This window comes from Protopterus annectens, chromosome 4.part1 (genome assembly GCF_019279795.1).
Source record: "Protopterus annectens isolate FY-2018-M chromosome 4.part1, PAN1.0, whole genome shotgun sequence".
Lineage (NCBI taxonomy): Eukaryota > Metazoa > Chordata > Ceratodontiformes > Protopteridae > Protopterus > Protopterus annectens.
Window position 1 is genome coordinate 35,365,513 of NC_056734.1, and position 25,625 is coordinate 35,391,137.

At 37.1% G+C, this 25,625-nt stretch overlaps 1 protein-coding gene across 1 annotated transcript in view; it reads left to right on the forward strand.

Moving 5' to 3' along the window:
• Window positions 1-25,625, forward strand: part of LOC122800743 (maltase-glucoamylase, intestinal-like) — a 1,506,799-nt gene that overhangs the window by 1,026,772 nt on the left and 454,402 nt on the right. The window contains exon 35 of the mRNA XM_044069982.1: window positions 14,921-15,040. Within this exon, the coding sequence (XP_043925917.1) occupies window positions 14,921-15,040 (120 nt within the window). The remainder of the gene's footprint in view (window positions 1-14,920; window positions 15,041-25,625) is intronic.

Below are 25,625 nucleotides of genomic sequence, written 5' to 3' on the forward strand. Positions count from 1 at the left end.
CTACCTTCAATTCAAAAGTTTTATGCTAATATAATATTAAATATCTGTTCCCAAATTTTTGGATTATTGATACCCTTACTATGTGAATTTAAAAAATAGTTTATGAGCTAGTATATGTTTTGTCACCAACACTCTGAAGTTTTGCCATGATGTTTTAGTTGGGTCTAACCAATTTGAAGCTATATAAAGCTTCATTAGTAAGAAAATATTAATATGAACTATACTCTGTGATCTGGTAAGTTCCTTCGGGGGAATATGCAAAATCATAAATTTCCAAGACAGTGTTGTACTTTGGTAGCCCACTTTCTGAAGTTGAATTTTAAGGGAATTCCACAGTTTGTATACACACTTACAGCTCCAGAACATATGAAGAAGATTAGCCGGTTTAGTTTTGCAGTATGGACATGTTGCAGAGTTTTTAGAATTAAATTTATGCAGGGCAAGGTGTGTATAATATGCATTATTCCAAATCATCAGCTGAGTATATAACAGTTTTTGAAGAGAAGTAGATTTAATAGTCAATTCAATTGCCTTTAACATATTACTTTTATCTGTCAATAATATTTTCTCTTCCCAATAATTTGATAACAAAACTTTACCTTGAAATTTAAGTTCTTTAATTAATTTATTCGTTGCTGTTATACATTTAGTATCCTGTTGGAGAGCTTGCCACAACTCAGAGCATTTATTTATAGTCTCTTCATCCAGTTTAAAGTTTTGGAGGTAACTTATAGTAAATTCTCTAATCTGTCTAAGAATAATCAGGTAATTTTAGGTAAATTAAATTCTTGTCTTATTTGGTTGGGCGATCGATCCAGATGTTTATATATATCGATCATAGTTAAATTAACAATTAATGGAAACTTCTTTAGATCAATTAATTGGTTGTTCAGCTTTACATTTGGGTTCCTGTGAAAGGGCTGAAAGACCATCATATGCTGAAGTAAATCCAATGATTGAAATAGACTCTGTAAAGATAATATTTCAGTTTTAATGTGTTCCACAATCCCATATACCTTCAGAATATCTTTACCCAAAAAGGGCATTGCTTTAGGATTAATGTTCAACTTTAAAATATATTCATAGTTCAGGGTTAGCCAAGTTGGTGTCCACTTAGTACTAACAGTATCATGATTTTTGCTTTAGTCATATTTTATCCTAATGTCAAGGCAGTCCATCAAAACTTAATACCACTGAAAATTTAATCAACTACAAGTAAAGACACTCATTTCACTCATTTTTTGAAATCATATGCTCTTTGGTAGGGGAAAGCCACCCACAATGCCTCAAAGGAGACTTTACCTCCAGTATTCCCAGACTTAATATATTTTGATCTGATTTCACTGTACCTTTGATTAAGGGCAAATCCTAATCACAGCAACATCTGTCAGCCCTGCATGTTTCAACAAGGTAATATTATTTTAGAACTTCACCATAGAATTATTGGATAGATACATAAGTCACCTGCCACCTGAGCTAAATTCATTGCAGAAGCAATAGAAATAAAAAAAAATATTGGCTCTCATTTGGGACTCAGTCCCGAGACTTCCATCATACTAAGCTGGCATTACTGCTGCTTGACTAAAAAGGGCCTCTGAACAGTTAAATACTAAGTTTTTCCTTCTAGCTAAGAAAGTCCCAGTGTGGTGATTAAGGTCAGATTATAAGCACACTCACACATACATGCATGCGCGCACACAAACATACACTCCTACATTCACACACAGACACACACTCACATACTTAGAAAGCTCTCCTGTTATGCACTGTTAGAATCACGGAAGTGAAAGGAAAATATTAACTCTTACTTGGGACTCAAACACTAGACCTATATCTACCTCTGTAACAGGCACTGACCCAATAAATGGTTATGTATAGATGGTTATGTATAGATGGTTATGTATAGATGGTTATATATTGAGTTTTACCATTTTCCTTTCACCTAGGAACCCACTTCCCTCCACCACCTCCTCCCACTGTGGTGATTAACGTCAAATTGCAAACACGCACAAATACAAATAAAGAGAAGGCCTTCTGCTTAGACAGTGTTAGAACTGTGGAAGTGAAAGGAAACTATTAGCTCTCACTTGGGACTTAGACCCATGACTTCCAGTTTACAATGCTGGCACCACAGCTGCTGAATGTAAAAGGACCTCAGAACAGTAAGGTGCTGAGTTTTATCTTTACAGCATTTTCCTTTTGGCTAGGAACTCCCCAGTATGGCAATTAAGGTTAAATTATAAACAGACAAGTGCACAAAGACAAACAAGGAGAAAGCCTTCTGCTAAGACAGTGTTAGAATCATAAAAATAAAAAGAAAATATAAACTCTCATTTGGAACTCAAACCCAGGACCTCCAGTATACTATGCTGGTGTTACTCCCACCAGACACTTATTTTCTCTTAAGAATATTTTCATTACAGCTACAACCCTTTCCCACAGTATGATGATTACGGTCAAATTACGCACGCACACACACACACACACACACACACACACACACACACACACACACACACACACACATGCTCAAATATAGCGAAATCTGTGTGCTGCAGAATTGTATCTGTGTGTTTTTATAAAAACTACTATTTCAAAATGATTATCATAATGGAATTGTCCCACTCATTTTTTTTAGAAATTATATTAGTCATTGAAAGTCTAATATCAAATGATTAAAACAATTCTATTTTAATTCTTTACTGTGTCTAAAACAAGCACAAAATTAAATTTCAAGAGCAGGAAAAATAAGTAGAGATGCACCAACTAGGTTACTTGGTCACCATGTTATGACACTAAGATCACTGTCATCTGCATGCCCAAACCGTCTCTACATTTATCTGGTTCAGAGGTTACGTCACAGAAAAATGGTTCATCTTAATGAATCAGTGACTTGCGTATCCACCAGTTGGAATGTCTGATGACTGGAAGTCACATTGTCTATGCAAATTGTAACAAATTAGTGATCCACTTTATTGTAACAAATCTCATGATATTTTTTTGAGGTGGGGGGGATAACTGGGGTGGAGCATTTATCCATATTCGGTTCTAGAACAATGTCTTCTTAATTGACTTCTCAGAGTTACACAGCACACAAAATGGAGATTATGTATTTATTTATTTATTTATTAATTTATTGACATCTGTTGACATGGAAAGTCCACTGGGTCAGGAACCCTTTTTTGGTGGAGGCCCGGGGAGTAAAGCTCCACTACTTAAAGATATACATAGTTAAAGGAACTAATCAGTTTTAACAAGTATGTACATAGTTCAAGGAATTAAACAATTTTAACAAAGCAATTTAATAAAATTAGCAGAGTTGTCTTATACATATACGTGTCAACAATTGACTGAGTTGTTATATACATATAATACATATACTAGGCACAAAGTGCTAGAATTATCATAAAATTTATCAAAATGTGTTCAGAGAACTTTGAAATTGATAGTGTAGATAGAAATAGTTGAATTGTAAAGGTTTGAGAGAAGGATGAGGGAGGTAATAGTACAACAGTAAATAGGAAAAGAAAAGTAAAGGGATATTGAGACAATTAGGTATTAGATGTAAAAGGTAAGAGAAGGTAAAATATAAAAAGGAAATGTGGTGTGGAAAAAAAAGTTATATTATCATAGTGACTGAAAAGTGAAGAGAAAAAAAGAGGAAATATATTATTTAATGATGAGGCTGGTGAGAAGACAGAGAAAAACAAAAAAGGGGGAAAACATTTCTTTTGTAACACTATTCACAATCATACACACACTTATTCACACTCAGCATGGATACCTCAACGTATTTTAAGTAGCAGTCGGTGCATTGTAGACATTGCATGTTTTGTTGCTGGAGTATATCTACCAAAATATTAAATTCAGGAAAACCTGGTATCTCATGTGGAACTATTTCTTGTTGAGGCACCATCTTTCACAGCATATTACAGATGGAAGAGAACCTAAAATTTCTTCAATTTGAGTGGACTTCTAAGTGAATATATGACATCTCTTTCTCACATCTTGCACTTTATAACATTGAAAACTAATTCCTGAATCTCGCCCATTATCTCTTTTCTGACAACTGGAGAGACAACTGCTTTGCTTCTTTCAAACAACCATAAAACAATATAGCTCATGTCATCACTGTCGGTAAGCCCACATCACTGCATAGACTTTTTTTTCTTTCTTTTTTTTTTTCATTCAGGACAGTCGATTATGAATGTTATTCTTAACTGTTGCATTTCAGGATCAAACTCAGTCTGTTTACTGAAGACTGTCTGCTTTCTCTTTTGACATTGGCATGTATTAGGCTGCAGTCATCATTTCAAGAATAATATTCAGCAAGCCTTCATTGACCTCTTTAAAGTACACTTGGCTCAGAGCACTAACAATGTTCATCTGCTTTCCTAAAACAATATGTACCTCCAGGATATCCCATCTGTACCACTGTCTTTAAGTATCCATAGACATCTCATCTGTTTAGCACTTCTTTGGATTCAGCTTCAGATATGTATTGCATAGGCTTTCCGATAACCTTGTCAATAAAAGACAATGCACTGACTGTGTTTCATCTATACCAATGTGTCATCTTTGATATCCACAATCCAGTTTAAAATGTTCACAGTACTCAAACTGGCAATTTGGATGTACTTTGGTTCTGAAGAGATCCCAAACGGCCACTGCAATATATTATCTGGGGAATGTTAAATGCAGTTAGATTTGAGTTTCTTCACTAAATTTCACTTGCTAAAGCCCATGTATGGGATCCAGCACTGAAAAGTACTTGGCTGTAATTATCATCACTATCACTTCATTCCTCAACAGACTAAAGGGGATAGTGTTCCTCTTAATAGCATTATTCCTGTCTTGCTGTCAGTACCAATGTGGATCTCATTCATTTTCACTACTCTAATCATATTGCTATCTCTGTCTGTTGGCTCAGTTTGTCTTATAATTATCCTTAATTCTTTAAGGGGTCTCAGCACCTGCTCACTCTTTTGTTTTATGGCCAATGGCCCATATCTTAGGGCATGAAGTCAAAGCCGGATCCAGCACTAGGCAACCATGGCAGTCACCTAGGCCCAATGGATGGGAGTGGGTCAACTTGCCAAGGTACTGTCACATTTACTTTTTAATTAAAAGAACAATTATGTGTTTTTGTTTTTAAGGGCATTTTTCTTTAAGAATGCCTTCCGTGTCCGGTCATACACACCTGTTGCATCTGTGCATGCATCATTGCATAGACCTTTCTTCGTTTCTGTGCACGTGAAATTTAAATACAAGAAGACATTTTGTCCTTGTGTTGCTGGTGGACAGTTTCTTGCAAGTGTATGTGTGTGTGTGTGTGTGTGTGTGTGTGTGTGTGTGTGTGTGTGTGTGTGTGTGTGTGAAATAACTCACTTAGGCATAGCTCAGGCTCAAACCCAGTACATTAGTTACAGCAAACAAGAGTTTGAATCATCTACCCCAACCACCATGCTGTTAAAAAAAATTGAGTTTCAATTAATTGAGATTGAGGTGCATTTTCAAGAAGCTAAGTTTCAGGTGCATTTTTAAGGAGTTGAGCATCAAGTGCATTTTTTTATGGAATTGCCTGTCAACTGCATTCAGAAGGAATCGAGTTTCAAGTGGATTTTCAAGGAATTGAGTGTCAAGTGCATTTTCAAGGAATTGTGAGCTTCAAGGGAAGAGAAGTTTATTGCTGCTCATACTAAGTCTGTTTACAATATGCAACTGTTTTGTTCATCAAATGCTTTTAAAAGTATTGTTAGTAGCATGGCTGTGGCATACCTACTTTTGATGCTGAAGGCTGTGAGTTCTACTCCCACAGAATGTAGATAGATTGCTGATACTGTGTAGTACTTTAAGGGGGGGTGAGGTGCTGTAGTGCTGGGTATGTCTTCCTTTGGATAAGTTGCCTAGTAACTATGAACATGTTGTCAGTTTCCCATCCATTCCCTATTGCAATATTACCAGCCTAACATTTTTAATGCAACATAGGCAATTTATTCTCCAAGGGCAGTAGGCATTGAATTTGTAGATAAAGCACTGAAATATAAAGTTGTTTGCTAGCAGCAAACTCTTCATTAGTTACAGATCTCTTTAATGTGGAATTATTCAGATGACTTTACTTCTGCAGAGATTGTGTATTTTGACTGATATTGGCAGATTGTAATGATTCAAGTTTGAGTAGAGCTTTATGGTTGAAATATCCTGAAATGGGCAGTTTTGACATTATGGGTTCATACATTTTTTTTCAATGCTTACTGGAAAAATGTTCAAATCTACAAATTTAAAATGCTCAAGCAAGTTGTGCTGTATTATACAAGGAATATAATTTAATACAATCAGGAAGGTGAATCAAAGAACACATACATGCATGCATGGTCCTAAAAATGTGTGCAAGGGACCTATGATTTGAAAACAGCCCAAAGGTAAACTTTATCCACCACTGGCCAGATGCATTTTCTTTGAATGTGGGTTTCAATGCTGCTTTGATGAATGTTTCAAGGGCAAAAAAGTTTTAATGCTAAGCTTGTGTTCATTGTGAGACTGTAATGCTTTGTTTACCAAATGTCTATCAGTGTTTGTACTATAGAAGTAAAGCAGAAAACAGCATGTACATTGAATGATTTGAACAGTGTTTATGGCAACTGAGTAGGAATAGCCAAGTAATGGGACACTAGAATGGTTGTGGGAGAAGGGCTTTGTATGGGGAGCCCAGTCCTCTACCCTGCCTAGGGCCCCATTTGACTGTGATCTAGTTCAGCATAAAGTACAAGAGGAATACTGGATTTCAGTTTAATGTGGTACTGCTCTGCCACATAACCAACACTGAAAACAAGGCACTGAATTTGTTCATCATGGTTTGGTCTGTTCTCACATTGTTTCAGGCCAGTGTACAGTTTTGCTGCTATAATTAAGTTAATTTCATTTAAAACATACACAACATAGTCCTCATGAGTGCATGTTTCACATTTTCTGATCCTATGCATATCACTATCCTTTGTACTACTCATACATTTCTGACAAATCCCTTCACTGCTAAACATTTCACTGGCATCACAATTCTGCACGTTGTTTAAAAGCTATGAACTATTTTACCCCCTCTGACACTTCATGTGCTAGTCCACCCGAGTTGTTAGCTTAATGGACTGCTGCTACTTAAAACAACTCTTTATATGATTTGTATTTGTTTATGCACTCATATGCCTTTTGGCCTTAATGCATGAATCTATGCCCTGAATGTAAGAATGTAAACATTAAACTGCATATTCCCACAGTCTTAAAAGAACTTGCATTTAAAATAGTGCTCAAATTAAGCCAAATGCTCTTTCTACTAAAGATCATCTTTTCTGATCAGTTGTTTCTACTTCTGAAACATGTATGTGTTTTTCTTCCAGCCTTTGAGGAGAATTCTTTCTATGTCTTACACACATCAACAGTCTGCAGATTTTGACCTTGCACAGTTTTCACAAAAAGTTACCTAAGTATCTTCATGTGCCACTTGCAAACTTTTATGTCTTCTAAGAGTAATTTTCCAGATGTATGTACACATTAGCAAAACTGCCAACATTAGCATAGATTCTGTATTTACCCTTATAAACAGGGCAATGCTACCTTCATCACTCCTTCCACATTTCTCAGAGAGAGGGTATATTTCTGATGACATCTTTTCCTTCTATTTTTAATGTATCGTCACTGTATGGGTGTTAGTCTGACTTGTCACTTTCTATTTTTGCTTGGTCTGCTTCAAATGCTTTATACATAGAGCTCTTTTTTTTTTGTTCACCACATTCATTCATGACACTTTTTTTTTCCTAGTGCATACTTCCAGCACTTCATGTAACCCTTTCAACTGCATTCTTGCCAGTTAACTTGCTTTGCATGTACCCATTACTTTTTTCAATCCATATATCTTTTTTACATGAAAAGTTTGATTCTTATTTAATTACTCTGCATGCCACTAATATTTCTGTCTCTTATCAGCAAGCTATGCAGATCCTCCGACTCATAGCCTTTACCTTTACATATTTGTTTCATTATATAAGCATCAATAGTTTCATGCAGCTCATGATTTTTTTAAATGAATGTCTTACACAGAACAAATATTGTAGGTTCACAGTACAGTTTTCTCTTTTTGTTTTACCATAGATAAATAATATCTGTCATACACTGACAGCTTTATCATTGTACATTTTATTAGCTCCTTCTGCTATGTGATAAAATGTAACTATTTGCAATATTTCCCTTTTTTAAGCAATGCTGAAGAAATATTAAGAAGTTCATATCTTTGATTCTTAGATGTTCAGTTTTCTGCTTGGTTACTTTGAAGTCACTGTTTGCTAAGAATTGGCAGAAATGCTTTTTGCTTCATGTTTGCAGTTGGTTTAAGGCCTTTGCATTTGTTTTATAATTTAACAGAAAAAAAAGTCTTGCAATTAACAGAGTCATTGTTTTAACATCATTTCTTTACTTCTAATGCCATATCCATCCATCCATCCATCCATCCATCCATCCATCCATCCATCCATCCATCCATCCATCTATAACCTCTTATTCCGATTCTTGCAGATGGGGTAGAGGTGTTACATCAACAGTGACAATCATCGAGAGCCAATGTTTTCACTACAGTGTAGCTAGCCCTGCATAAGGCGTCTACTATATCATACATACACTTCAAACTATAAAACTTATAGGCAGGCAAAAGTTAACTGATGAGATATACATTCAAAATTATTTCACAATAGGCACAAGAACAGCTAAAACTTTTAGAAGGCCAGCCTTCAGCAGTAATGACTTTCTTATAGGAATACTGGCTCAACAACCATAAATTGTATATCATGAGGCTAACTTTATCATTTAAATTTTAAGAATAATTATTTTGTCATTTCAAGCTCTAAATCAGTATATACCAATCCTAGCCATACACATTTAAATGCAAAACAAACAAAAAAAGACAATCCAAATCATTCATACCCTACATATGAAAAAAGGAAATGTTCATTTGGGACCAGGAGAGTGAATCTTTGAGTAATAATTAACAAGTAAATTATTCTTACCTGCACAATCTGACATAGATCCAACACAGAAAATTAGCTATGGGTAACTTTACCTATTTACTTTAGTACCAATTCAGTATAATTGTTTTTGAAACTAAATAAAAATGAGTGGGATGTTATTAGAATACATGTTACTTTCTTCCTCTTCCAAACTTCTTGGATGGCACTTGCAAAGTAAATGAACCTTTAGCTATGATTGTGGAATGAATGGATGGATTGTTGTGATTTTCAAATGTTAGATGAGCAGCTCTATGATTTAATATGATTATTGACATCTCACTTAGCCAACATTCAATTAATTTATGCCAAAACATCACACAGCATACTAAGTCACAAATGCAGCAACGTGTAAAAAAAAAATCACTGTACATCTCAATGTCTTCTGGCTGCTGCACCTCCATATAAGAGCATACTTTCAAACCCCAGCTTCTGACAAACACGATGGAAACCTTTCCTCTTCGCACTTCTTTTGAGCAAAAAAACAAAGCCAAGTGACGGAAACAACTCAGCTTTGATGTACAAGCAATATCAACAAGACACACTTTTGATCTTTCAGTTGCAGTATTTTATGCCATAATTAAAACTGATGTTACAGAGTGTAATACTTGTGTTTACTTTTGTTTGTCAATTTTTAATGACTTTGTTGGTCTTATTTTTCTATTGGGTTTAGTAGTTCTTTCAAAGACTTGTAGTGAAGAATTGTTTTAGGTTTTTGGAGTGTATCCTTTGATAGACAAGGCATTTCTGTGACTAATTTGATTATGCATACTTCAAATTGTTTACTTGCAAGATATACATTATGAAGTATGTCATATCTGAGTTATTTTCCTTTTGTTTATATAGTATTATGTAATACAGGATTCTTGATTATAATCATTAAAGCCACTTCAATGGACATGACTTTCATTTTTTTTTTCCAGGGGGCTTACTCGTGTTTGATGGGATATCCCCCACTGATATATATATATATATATATATATATATATATATATATATATATATATATATACACACACACATTTGTATATCGGTGTACTAGGAAACACTGAATGCACCCAACATCAAGGAACATGCTAAATATTGGTGTCATGATGTTGAAAATGCACGTGTTGAGAAGCAACTTACATAGCCAAACTGGAAACAAAGCTCTCGCCACCCAAGATTGTGCTAGACAGTCAAGAGGAGAAGGTTAACACCCACACTACACCTCAAGCAACACATAGCCCTTCTAAACCCACACCACCAACACCCACACATAGCAACACTAAACCCACATATGTGGAGGCCCTTAACAGTAACCTGCCCAAGCAACAAAGACCTCCAAAGCTGAAATGCAAACAAAAACCAATCATAACCAAAGTGTCACGTAGCTCACAACACCAGTATGCCAACCAACAATAGCCCCTAAGGCAAGACAATGTACCCAACACTTTAGTCAAAGGTGACACTATAGTCAGGCACACTGATGTTCTACTCACCAGGCTGAACAAGGAGAAATATACAGTCAGCTGCGTGTCGGGTGCCAGGATCCGCCACATAACGCATGCACTCAAGTCACTCCACAACAAGTACAAATATGACTCTGTCATTGTCCATGTTGGTGTGAATGACCTGAGACGTATCTCCCTGGACTACATGAAAAGAGACATGGAAGAGCTCTCAGATCATGTGGCCCAGGCAGGTATGACCCTAGCCCCGAGTAGCATCCTGCCTTCGCCCAGAATGATACCACAGTATAAGGACAAAATGATTGACTTCATCAATTGGCTAAGCTTCTGGTGTCATTCAGAAGGGGTCCAGTATCTGTCTGCCTGAGACGACATGATCGACAGACCACGATGCTTTGCCAGAGATGGTCTGAACCTGTCGACCCTGGGATTCAGGTTACTGGCTAAGGCTCTTGCCACCCCTATAGTGCCTTTTTTAGGCAAAGTTCAAAGGACACAACCACCACTGTAACAGGTATAAGCATGCAAAATCTGAAGGTAATGCTACTCAGTGCTAGAAGTCTAAACCTCAAAATGCACTCTCTCGAGGCACTCCTAAAAATGGAGGACATCGATATCTGTGCAGTAACTGAGACCTGATTCAAGGCTCTAGAGAGCACCCCTGCAATACCAGGCTGCAATGCTTACCACACTTTTCGGCCACCAAACCAGGACAAAAGCACTAAAGGTGGAGGAGTGTCCATATTCACCAAGGATATTCACAACACCAGGCTAGTTGCCCAACACAATGCGTCCGAAATTCTCCAGGTGCAACTAACTCTAGGTAAGACTGCAATCCAAATTGTAGCTTGCTACAGATCCCCCATCATGCCCCAAGATTCTCACTACACCTTTCTAAACATACTGAAAAATATTAAGATACAACCAAACACCCTAATACTGGGTGATTTCAACTTCTCTGCCATTAACTGGGAAAACTACTCATGTACCAACACCTTTGCCCAACGGTTCTTGGAATTCATAAATTCCAATGCCCTGGATCAACTAATCCTTAGTCCCACCAGGGGTTCCAATATCCTAGACCTGGTCATTACCAACATGGGAAATCAATGCTCCACACCTATGATCACCCCCTCGTTGGTCAGGTCTGAGCATAAGCTAATCACCCTTGACATCCACAACCCACCCCCACCACCCAGTAAGGAAACCTCTGTAAAAAACTTCTCCAAAGCCAACTTTATGCTAATCAAGTCAGAAGTGACAAACTTCATGACACCCATGCTGACGGGAACTGAAAGTTTGACTGCTGAATCCTACACTAAGGCACTGTATGAACATTTCCACTTGTGCATGAATCATGCCTTCCCCAATAGAACCAAGATGCTCTCCTCCAGAAAAAGGAATCTAATCTGGTGGTCCCTTGCCATAAATAAACTTTACAACAAAAAGAAGAAACTGTTGCAGAAAAGAGGGAAAATCCCAGAATGCAAAAAACTCCCTTACCAGCCTCAGTAAGAAGCTGAGATCCCTCATAAAATCCTCCAAAACTAGTTACAAAAATAAAATTGCCAAAGATTCCAAAGACAACCACAAGACATTCTATAGCTATGTCAGGAATCTAAATGGCAATGCTCAGATCTGCTCTGAGCTACAACAGAATGGCATTAAATATACTGATCCCAAGGATATTGCCAATATCCTGACAGATCGATTCAGTGCAAACTTCACCCCCCTCTCACCCCCTAAAGGGCCCACCTCAATACTGAAAGATTGCCAAATTCTGGTAATAATGGCCACACAGGTAAAAACACACTCTCCAAAGCTAAGAATACAGCATCCATGGGACCAGATGACATCCCAGGCTGTGTACTACATGAACTACAAAATGAACTGGCACCTCACCTAGGTGTCATGTTTAATCATAGCCTCACCTCAGGCTTTGTGCCCACTGAGTGGCACACAGCTACAGTTATCCCACTCCACAAGGAGGGATCTATCTTGGATCCCAGTAACTACCACCCCATCAGTCTGACGAGCCTGATCTGCAAGGCCATGGAACGTATTATCATGGAGCTTATAAACAAAGACATTTTCAATCTTCAAATACTGGACCCTATGCAGTTTGGGTTTGTGAAGAGCTGATCTTCTCTCCTGAACCTGATTGACTTCTTCAAATCAGTCACCAGAGCCATGGACAAGGGTAAGGTGATCCACACAGCCTATCTGGACCTTGCCAAGGCCTTTGACACCATCCCCCACTCTGGAATCATAGATAAACTTACTAAGCTGGGCATTAATCCCTATGTCACTCGACGGGTTGCCAACTGGCTTACTGACAGACCCCACACTGTAAAAGTAGCCAACTCCAAATCCAGCTCCAATCAAGTGACAAGTGGAGTCCCTCAGGGTTCAGTCCTGGGACCGCTCTTGTTTGGCATCTACTTCTCTGAAGTAGAGATCATCACTAAGGGACTCTGGCTAACAAAGTTCGCAGATGACTGCAAACTGGGAGCCATTATTGAATCCCCAAATGATGTGGATATTCTACAAAAGGGCCTTACAGAAACAGATGCTTGGTGCCAGAGCCATGGGCTCAAGCTCAATGTCAAGAAATGTATAGTTATCCCCTTTGGGGAAAAAACATGTACCCATGAATTACCACATAGATGGCAGTACACTAAACACCAAAAGTGTGATAAGAGACTTAGGGACACAGGTGGACAGTGGTCTCACCTTCGAAACCACATCGCCACAACAGTCAGGAAATCCTTCTATGTGGCACACCTCATCATAAGGGCTTTTCATCCAGAAAAAAGGAGGTCATTGTCCCACTGTACTCATTCCTCATTAGACCCATTATAGAATACAACGCCCGTTTTGGTATGTACCTCTCAAGACATCTGCTACAACTGGAAAGGCCACAGAAATACCTCAGTAAAAGAATCACAGGCCTAAAGCAGATGCCCTATGTTGACCATCTAAAGAAACTTCACCTATTCTCTGTCGCATATCGTCTACTCAGAGGCTATCTCGGCTTAACATACAAGGCCATGTCAAACCCAAAGCTGTTGGACATGCTACACTTAAAAAAATCCCAATCCCTCAGAGACACATGCTCCAGGGATCTAGACCTTGTCATCACAATGAACAAAACATGCTGGAGGGATGTGTTCATGACCCAGAGACTCACCAGACTCTGGAATAGACTGCCCATACATGTCAAGAAGAGTGCCTCTTTGGCTCTCTTCAAAAGGAACCTTGATGATTGGATGGGAGATAGGAAATTCATCCCAGGGATTACGTCAGTCACCCTGTGAGACAGGGGTCCAGGGCAGTAAATATTGTGGGAAGAAATATCCAGGGAATTGTTATGGCTAGGCTTGTATAGGCCCTAGGGCCGATAGCCTAGTACCAACCTATGAACCTATGAACTTATGAACTGTGCATACACTGAGAAACAAGCTCATCACATGCAAAAATCAAAAGCAAAACAACAAAATATCATTTTACATCACCTGCTAATCATATATACCAATTCGCACAAATGTGAAGTAAGGTCATATTTCCCAATCCCTGGGACTGTTCAGTCTTAGACATCTATCAACTAACTGCTTCATCGATCATAAAAAATCAACAAAACCCCTGTTAACCAGACACACACGTGTGTGTATGTGTATGTGTGTCTGTGTGTGATCTTTTAGCCTTTTCACTATCTATACTATCCAATCCAGAATTCCTAATGATAGAGGAACAAATACTTTTTATGGGTAAAAAACTTTATAGTCCCTTTACACATGTAGATTATCTGTACATGTATCAGTCAGTAGCTGTCAATCTATAAAAGCTGTCAACAGTAATATACTACTTTTTACCTTCTTGCTTTTGTTCCCAAAATGGGTCTTTCATCATTTTTCAAAATGTATGCAACTATTATTTACCATGTTGATGGTTCTATTCATTTCATCAAAGACAGATAGAAACTTTCAATACAACCCATTTCATTTGTCTGACAATAAATGTTATCATTGTTATTATTATTAATAGATTCATAGATTAGTACTAAGTTAACTGCCCTTGAGAGACATTTTAAGCCTAGCCAATTATCTCTCGTGAGACTCAAACACTGCACCTTGTGTTTGTAAGGCAAACACCTTAACCATTAGGAATAACAGATGTCATTATGTTTCCATTTACCTGCCATCTGTACTGCACAGTTGCTGCTCTTTTTGCCCTTTGCAAACAGTGCTTCATCTGCTGCTGAAGGCAGGAATCTATATTTTTGTTTTGTGATATGAGAACGAGATAAATTATGCAAATAAAAACTTACTACTGTTTTGTTTTGAGCAACTGTTTCTGTCCAGTTGTTTTCAGATGAGTTGTGCATTCTCTAAATCTTAACTACTTTATATTTTATTTTCACAGCTGTACCGTGCATATGCAGCATTTCCTGATTACTTCCTTAACGTAACTAATGAGTGGTGGAAAGCAGAAATCAAAGACTTTTATGAGAATATGAACATCAGATTTGATGGATTATGGACTGTAAGTGCATTCTCATTTTCAAAAAATAAAGCATTCCACCCTGAGTCCCAGGATAATATAATAACAGGAAATGTAAGGCAATTGAACTACAAAACATTTATACCTTGCCGCTATTCATCCTCATGCCTTATCCCCATTGTGAAGAAGGTCAAGAAAGGTTAGTCCTAGAGTAACTTTATGGTATCCATCCTGTCATACAGGTTTAATTTGGTATGACATTCATTAACTTGCAAAGTGAGTCTGTTCCACAAGTGGGGTAGTCATTGGGTAACAAATGTGTCACTCACTGGGTAATAAATGTGTCAGCAATGCATTATTTTTGATTTGCTTTTTAGTAGTAGTGGTGGTGGATATTTAAGTTGTAGCTCAGATCCTATTGGTATTCTTTCACCTGTAAAGATACAGGCGATCAGGGTCAAAGGTCTTACTAATGGTGTGGAACACAAGGCTTGGATCACTACTCCAAACATACAAGAACCAAATAGAGGGATAGCTGTTCATAGGTATTTACTGGGCTATTGATTCATGAGGATCTGCAGAGGCCTTACCCTTCATTCCCATGAAGTTATTAACCATAGTGCATTAAATTTGATTTACCCAAAGACCTTTGTATTATAGGTATGAGCAACAGAGCTGGGAAGACATGTTATCCCTATACATAATGAACAGGAGTGCTAAATTAGGGTGAACTTGTGGTTTCCTTTTCTTATGTCCAAATTTTGTTTGAAGATAATAAGATACTTACTTTTCTTTACATGGAAAGAAAGATGATTCCAAAGAAGCATTATTCTGTGTGAGACACATCTATTCCTCCAGCATGTTCTGTTTACTTTGCAGAAGAGATTCAATTCTGTTGAGTGAGTGTACTGGTCTTGTGAATGTGCAATAGTTCTGAAAGGGTGGGGACAGTACAGCCTCTGTAAATGAGGCAATGATCTCCCCTTGTTAACCTGTATGATACCAGGAAGAATGACATAGGTTGAAATAGTCAGTGTAGCAATTATGTTTTTTGATTTTGCTTTTTATGATAAAAATATGCTGTTGTCATTCAAGGCATGTTAGGTGTTTGGACAGTTATAATACTGAAGGGGCATTAAAATAAATAGTCAGCCTAATATGTACAGGATACAGTTGGATGATCACCTCTCTGGGCCTGGATGCCATGCTCTTAAATATAAGCTGTACAGTGAAGAAGTACTTCCTCATGATAGTTGATTCATGATGATGAAATGACAGCTGTTTGGCTAGATATGTTCCCAGGTCCCTCATCACTGAGTCAATTTTCACGGGTGTACTGTCATGCTCATGAGTGAGTTTGTTAAATATATCTGAGTGTGGGACGGTGCTGAAAGCCTTTACAAGGCCAAGATATGTGATGTATACAGGTTTTCCTCATCCAGTGCTTCAGTAGGATCCCTATTATGTTATCAAAAACGCATTCTATTGAATGCGTTTTCACCAAACTGTAAATAGCGAACCCGCAAAATAGCAAAGTGGCTTTTCAGGGAATTCTTTCCCTGGGAAAGAAGTTGCTTGGCTGCTTCATTAGTTTGCCATGTTTTGCACTGTAGTGCGGTCTTGGAGTGCGGTCTCACAGATTTCCTTATCCGGTATGGCTCCCGAACGTAAATGTGCAATAGTTACTGACCTTAGGGTTAGGGTGCGGGTTAAGGTAAGTGCATATCTAGTGATGTATTTAGTGTACACTTTAGGGTTGCTGAATTGCTGTTCTGAGCTGTTGATATTTTCAGCTTTCAGTGAAATGGGGTTGATCATTCATCGTTCGCTGTTTTCAGCATTTGATAATGTGATATAGACCCCTTCAGTAACTTTCTTAAGGAAGTCTGTAAGATTAAGAAGAAAGGATCTGTCTTTGTCAAAACCAAACTGTTTTGGATCAAGAGTTTGTGAGTTGCCTATGCCTTTTTTTATTAGTCTCGTATTGATCCTTTCCATAGTCTTACAGATGAGGCCAGTCAGGCTTAATGGTTGGTAATTAGACAGATTTGTTGAGGCCACACCATTGTTCAAGGGGATTACTGTTGTAGTCCTCCACACCTTTAAGGCTTATCTTAAATAGCTTCCATAGGGAATCTGACATGCCTTGTTTCACGCTGACCAGTAGGCATCTTGATATGTTATCCCAGCCACACAGAGGCCTTAGATAGGGCATTGAGAACTTGTTCCTGAAAGACTGGGGGAGGGGTAGATGCTGGTATGTGATATGTGAATTTGGAGGGGGGAGGGTAAAATTTGAAATAAATGTATCCACCAGTTAATTGACTATGTTGCCAAGGTCATAGTGCATGATATAATTTACTTTTAACTTTTTGCAATTCTGAGTGTTGTTTTGAAAGTTTCCAACATAATTAAAGAAGGTTTGAGTACTGTTTTTTTGCCAGTGTGGCCATTTTTACCTTGTGTTTTGCCTTGATTGATTTGATCAGGGATCAGAGTTCCCTGTTAAGTTGAGCAAGATCATTTTTTGGCATTTGGAGAGTAACATTTCTTTTTATGTACAATTAACTTTTTTCTTTTATTGTAGAAGCCATTCATGTTTGGGCTCCACCAGATTTTTTTTAATTTGGCATTACATTTACTTCTGTGGGGTACAGCTGTAACTGTACAGTTATGTACATTTGCATAGAATTTGGTGGTAAAGGTTTCTGCATTTGGCGATGGGTCATCGGGGTGAAAAGGAATTTTGAATTTAGCCAGTTCATCACTCAATTTTAGAAGATTAGTTTTTACATATACTCCAAATAACAAGATATTTGAGGATGCCTCTGGCTTCAATCTTAAGGGGGCTGGATCTGGTAAGGAATACAGCTGTCCCATATTGATGAGTACTAAATCCAGACCCTTGTCTCCACTATCTGGGATGTGGACTAACAAGTTTGTATTGATGATGCCCAGAAATATCTGGGCATACTTGTTTGGGGATTTATAAGTCCCCCTGATGATGGAGGTGGAAGTTGAATCCCACTAGGAGAATGATGTTAGGCTGAATGTTTAGGGATTCCATGCTAGTCAGGTATGAGGTATAAGATGAGAGGGTCATAGAGGTGGTCTTTAGTTTGCTGCAATGTGATATGGGATCTTGTTACGCTCCACTGGACTTGGAGGAGTTCCAAATCATTGTCCTGTCTAATGACTCTGGACTTTAAATTATGTTTTATGAGTAGTGAGACACTGCCACCTTCAGTGCCTTTATTTAATGTGGTGGGGCTGAATGTGGGGTAAACATTGTAACCTTGTATAGATGGTGTGCTCTTAGTAGCTTTGAACCAGGTCTCTTATGGGGGAGGGTAGGTGCAACATATCTATTGCAATGTAGTTAGGACTGTTTTCCATCTCTTCCCAGGTTACTATACATTGTACCTCCTTGGAATGACACTAAAAGCCATGATCATTTTTGAAGTCATTCATCTTTTGTTCATATTGGAGCATCATTCTTGATGAAGATAAGATATTGTTCTGGGCTAGGTTCATTCCTACAATAAATGCATATTTTGAGAGCTCCATCATGTCTCTCTTTAAATAGTCCAGGGAGATGCAACTCAGGCCATTTCCTCCCACAAGTAGTATGGCTGTGTTATACATGTATTTGTGGCACAAGGACTTGAGTGCATTTGTGATGTGACATATTCTGGCCCTGGCTAGGCAACTAGTGTGATCCTTTCCTTTTCAATCTGGTGATTTGTACATCAACATGTCTCACAATGTGACTAGATTGTTGTATTGTCTTGAGGTATACCTTATGGGCTTTTAAGCTGAGACAATGTGAGTTATAGTTGTATGTTTCATGGTGAGTGCTACCTGTGTTGATTTTTTTGTGAAGTTACTAAGATTTTGTGTTTATTTGGTTGCATTTAGGAGGCCTTTGAGGTTTAGGTAGGTTACTTTAAGGGCATCTACATATGTAGGCTTGCATTTGGTAAACTGAGTGTTGAGAGACCTGACATCACACTTGGAAAGCCTTTGAAAGGCATTAATTCACTGATAATTCTCACCGTTGATGGCATTATTGAGCTTAGAGAAATGGTTATCTATTAAATGTATTTGTACTCTATCATTATTATTATTATTATTATTATTATTATTATTATTATTATTATTATTATTATTATTATTATTACTGCTACTACAATATACTTTTTAATATATGTCTGATGTTAAGTAGTTCATTTATATGTTTTACACTTGCTGTAATATATGTAATTGTTGTTGGAGGAAACATTTTACATCCAGAATCTGAGTTATGTAAGTATTTAATGTTTGCACACACACACACACACACACACACACACACACACACACACACACACACACACACACACACACACATGCAAGCCAGTTTGATGAGTATATACATCTCAGATGTCTCATTGTGATCAAATGAATGAAAACAAATTCATGGAATAGAAGGCATTACAAACCCTTCCCCAATGCCTGTTAACTGTGTTTGATTTTGCCATATAACTCTGCTCTATCCCTCATAGAAAGCTTGATTTGCTTGTAATATAAACTCAGTCAAAATGTCAGATGGTAGATTGTTATCCTTCTTATTCTTTATGGACTGCCTGCTATAGTCAGAGCTAACTCTGTCTCTCTTTCTCTCTCTCACACATGCACAGGCACAGATGGACACACACGTTATAGTTTTCTTATTTACTTTTTAAAATGTTATGCTCATGACACAGCACAACTATCTTTAGCAATTGAAAAAAATGGTGACCTTTTTTTCTGCTTGAGCTTCTCAATCGCTTATTTTGGGTACAGTGCCAGACTTGTCTGTTTACTAGGCATTAGCTGCACATTAATACTCTGCTGGACAGTGTTCCTTCTCCAATCAGGGTGAATATGTACACCACCATTATCTAAAGACATTTAACATACTGACTGCTCTACCATCTGTTCTTATCAACTGTATTAACAAAAACATGAAATAGCCAACAGATATACATTGAGCTATAGTTATATGTTTACAAGAAGTACCACAGTCAACATTTTCTTAGCTACAAATGCAGTCCTTCTTGCGCACAACCAGGTTATTAGTTTTACTCAGTTTTGCCCTTGGGCACTCATCATGGTCACAGCTCATCAAATGGTCCAGATGGATCCGTGTTCTATGACAGTTAAAAGTAAAAATAAAAACATTCTGACATAGTAAGGAATGCCTGCATGAATGGCAGAGCAGCAAATAACAATGTATCTATTTATTTATTTTATTTTTATTTATTTTAAATTTCTTGATGGGGATAGTCCGACTGGATACATGTCCATTTTCAGTGGAGGCCCGGGGAGGAAAAGCAAATATTAAACAATCATGGCAGTATCATAACGTAATGCTCTGTGTGTCCCATCTATTATTACTTACAATCTAGTATGCAACACTTGCTAATGGTTTTATATATATATATATATATATATATATATATATATATATATATATATATGGCAAATATGAATAAATATAAATTTGACAAATATGAATAAATATATCAGGCTTCCTTGTTTGATTTAATGCTAAATGAGACTGTATCAGAACATAATTATTCTTAGAACATATACAAGCAGAATGTATTGCGTTAATACATTGGATAGTTACAGTGGTCAGTTGTTTATTGCTGAAATTAATAGCATGCTGTCATTTATTTCACAGTGATGCCATGTTGATAATAGACATCTGTATATGACTGTTGCCTCTCTCTAATGCATAAAACGCTACCAACAGCTACAGCCTGGCACTTAATCAATGAAACTGTGAAGTGTTGCTCATCTCCTTATGACATAGCACAACGATTACATAGTCCTTATTCAGACTGACATCACACACATCATTATGTTATAGAACTGGAAGCAGCAGCTGATCCTGCTGTGTTATATAGTGCACTCCTGCATTCTGCCATAACCACCCCAGTCTACTGCCAACAAAGCCATGTTATTGAGCCATCACCCAGTCTACTGCCAACAAAGCCATGTTATTGAGCCATCACCCAGTCTACTGCCAACAAAGCCATGTTATTGAGCCATCAGAAATGGCAACTGCATCAGTAACCGATCCTTTCATTACTATAGTATTCCAATGATTCTGATGTTGAAGTCATACCAATGCAACCAGAATTTTTATGAATCATCCCCTTGTTATTTCTGCAGAGCATTGTGGATCACAGGTATGTCAGTATGCACAGGGGTTGTGGCCTGAACAGTTGGCAGGAGGATTACAATATCCTGCCAATTATCTGCTATGGTGTCCATCTGCAGCATAACATCAGTTCACAGCATACATAACAATACTAAGATACATACTATACATGTTATAACAAATCGGTAATACAGTGGGTTGCCACAGTAGCTGTCTGTGACTTGTGCACAGGCAAATTCACTGCAACTGGCAAGCTAAATTGTATTGTAAAATAGAGTATACGAGACTTAAAGCTATAACATTGTTTTCAGTTATATAATGTCTACTACAAAACCTAATTCTGTCTACTCTTCATATATTATTGTAATGGAGCTTCTAATACCTGAAATCATGATATAAGTGATATGCTTAATTTCTTTGTTTTATTTACATTTTATTGACTAGTTCAGTCTTGCCTGGCAGGGTCCATTTTTAGGGGCAACTCTAGAAAAGAAAAAAAATATGGAAAACATAAGCAATAAGAACATAATACAAATCACTGAAAAATATTGCGAGGGACAGTCCCTCTTTGGGCAGTTGTATCCTGCAAAAAAAAACAACAAAAAATGGCAAATGTCCTGACAGTTTAGGACATATCCTTGTAACTGCTGGTATTTTAGTTACTTGCTCTTGTCCTGTTTTGCTTTTCTGTTTTTTTTCTCCTCCTTGTTAAACAAACTTTTCTGCAGCTAATGGCAATGTGTGACAGTCAAAATGTAACCACTTATAGTAAGGGAAACATAAATGATAGTATGTTATTTTCATTTCCAGCCTCTGCTGCTGCCTTGAAGCTTGTATCTACTAGCATACCATTTGGCTGATTCTCCACAGGATGTCATTTACTGATTGGCCCCCTTTCTTTTTCTTCATTGATTTGCTATATTTATCTAAGAACCAATCAGAGAATGGAAAGCATTGTCACCATTGTTTGAAATGGAATAGTGAAACACTGCTTCACTTGTATGTGAAATGTGAAACTTTCTGCACAATATGTTGCACTTGAGTTCTAAGTCTATAACATACCATTAGTGCCTACATACATGCTCAACAACATTGTTACCCTTCCTCTAATGATCATCTTTTTCTTTCTCCTCACATCTGAAATTAAAAGACCAGGACTTGTTCAACTATAACCTGTTTTCCACCAAATGTGTAGCCTGAATTTTGTATTTAGTACTCATACATAATGTTGTTTCCCTGTCTCCCACCTTACAATTAAAATATGCACACAACCCTCATAATGTTGCTCATATTTTCAGAGGAAATGGATGTATTAATTTGAACTTCTCCTACTTTAACCGTAAAAGTGCAGTTTATCGTATATGAATATTCTATTTGGTCAAAACCAACAAAATGCAGAAGAAACTCAAAATCAAACAGGATGAAGCACAGCAGAATCCACAACGTGTAGTTTATTTAGCACTTTTGTCTTCTAAATAAAAACTTCTTCAGAATGAAATAATTACAAAAGATGACCCTATATATACAAATACTTCCCCTACTTAACATAATTAATGAATTACATCACTGACAATTAACTAAAAGGAACACAACTCTCAAAATACAAGTACCATGTAAATGAATACATGTAGTACATACTAACATATGCAATTATAAAATTCTTATAGATTTAGATTACAAAAATCATTAAATAACATATAATTATGATTACTTTAAAATTCTTTAAAAACTTTTGAAAATACTGTGTAAATGATGTGTTAACTAATATATTTACATGTATCCTTCAGTTTTCAGTCTGAGGATAGAACTTATAAATAGACTACTATTTAGACCGGGTTGTTGTGTAGCATTGGTTCTCAATTGCCACTTTAATTCCCTGGATTCCAAATAGTCATTTAATGGCCCACCTCTATCACCCAATGTTACTTGTTCTAATACTGTAAACTTAAAACTTTGTTCCTCATTATTTGTAACATGTACTGCCAGAACATTCTTCAAGTCATGTTTCTTAATGTCATAAAAGTGCTGATAAGCTCTACTTCTGAGGGATTTGATGGTCTTCCCTATATAGAAACAGGAACACTGGGTGCAGACGGTTAATAAACAACTGCTTTACCACTACAGGAACATTTATTTTTGTGTATATGTTTACCATAGTTAGGTATATGAATCTCAGTGCCTTCTATAATGTATTGACATTGGAGACAAAAACTACACTTAAACACGCCACCTACTTGGGGATAAATTTGCTGTGATCTTTCAAGCATGTTTTTAAATGTGGTGTCCTTCTTGTATACAATATTAAGCAATGTCCCCACTAAATCTAAGTAATCTTTACTAGTGGTAAACAAATTCCAGTTACGTTGAATTATTTGACTAATGCCCATAAACTGCTTATTATATTTAAAAATTGCTGATTTATTAAATACATTAGTCTCGGACCTGGACTCATCTTCCTGTAAAACACCTTTTCCAAGTAATGGGAAAAAATGCTCCCTTTCCCTCTTAGTGACAACCTCCTTTAAAATTTCATCCACAAAAACATTGGGGTAACCTCTTCTTGTAAGCATACCTTTAAGAACTTGAATTTGTTCTAAAAAATCTTCATAATCAGAGGCCATCCTTGCAAGGCTAACCCCCTGTCCTTTTACCAGTGACCTTTGTTGATGCAATGGATGAAAACTACTAAAGTGCAAGAGGGTGTTCGAATAAATGGGTTCTCTAAAAAGTGTTGTTTTAAAACAATTCTCCACTCTGTTTTTGCTAATAGTAATGTCCAAATAATTTGCCTTATCGTACGTTATTGTATGGGAAAAATCTAGAAAATCAGTGCTGTCTTTAATAAAAGGCAGGAATTTATTAAATTCCTCCTCACTGCCATTCCATAGAATTACTATGTCGTCCAGATAATGTCCATAGTAGTTGCAATGTTTAACAAAAGGGCTAGTGAAGATAAATTCTGTTTCCCAAAATGCTAGGCCAATATTAGCAAAAATAGAGGCACAAATGACCCCCATAGCAACCCCATTTGCATTGTTTGAATAACTGCTCTTCAAAAACAATCATATTAGTATCTAGTACTAATTCAGTGAGGGTTGCAATAGTGAGAATACGATCATGAGTAAAATGTGTATGTTGACTGGGATAGGTGTAAAACCACTCAATACATGTGTCATGAGGGATTACAGAAAATAAATCCCTCACATCTATTGTAACAAAAATCAACCCTTCATTATACATATTCTTATCAATTTTTCTCAGCAAATCCCACGAGTCTTTAACAATCCATTGACAGTTATTGAAAATAGTTTTAAGTTGTGTGTCTAAATTTAGCAATAAAGTAAGTTTTAGATTCTAAGGGGGGGGGGGGGTTGGCTAAGTTTTCTTCCAGGATCAAACTACTTATCAGAAGGTTGGTACAATAACCTGCCAGCTCCCTCAGTGGTAGAATAAATGACTTGCCAGCCACATGAATGGTGTGCTGTTGAACTTTCTGTTTTTTTGCCACCACATGGCAAGCTGCTTCTCATAGTTACTTTCTCCATGGTCACTTATACCTGCCTGCCAAGACTTCCTGCAAGGCAATAGTTGTGTTTGTGTTGAAAATATCCCTGAATATATATGTCTCTGAGATGTACTCCAAAACACTGAAAAGGTTCTGCATCTGTTAGCTCCTTGTGAGAAACTACTTTTCTCCCATGTTCTAACAGCACATTCCTAATTTTACTACTGATAGTCTTCTTTTTTTCTCATTACTACCTGTTCACCTATTAATTCCACAGGATTTTAAAGGCAGTACAAGACCAAACTGTGTGCAGTCTGTGGTAACTGTTATTTTAACCAAATATATCCTCAAAGTGGAATATTAAAGCTGTACTGCCTTCATCTGGCTTGTGTTATATGCCTCAAAGCTGGAGCATTGAGACATTTGACATCACACACTGCTTGGCATCACAATGCCATAGCTTACTGCTGTCAAGCATTGTCATGTTATTTGTTTTTCTTGTGGCTTTGTCTTTAGCTACTCAGAAAGCACACTAAAGGGGAATATAAGAATTCTGTGTTGCTCTGAAGCAGATTATCTCAACATATATTTTCCCTTAATGATTTTCATCACTATAAATGTGAACACATTTCCAGTTATCTGCTCTGTATATAGGCAACTTAACATCAGTAAAGTACCTTGACTTCAATAACACTTAGCTCTTACCTCCTTCCTTTCTCATTTTTAAGAGCATTATTTGTTCGTTATCTCTGATTTGGTTTAAAACAGTCCCTTGGATCTAGAATTCTATCACTTTTCTTATGGGAAAGAAGCAAAAAATATCCACAAGATCCTGGAAACCATGTTACTAAAGGCTCTAGCAGTAATTTCATCTAGATATCTCCACTATATTTTAAGACTAGAAGTCCCTTGACTCACAACCCAATCTCCTA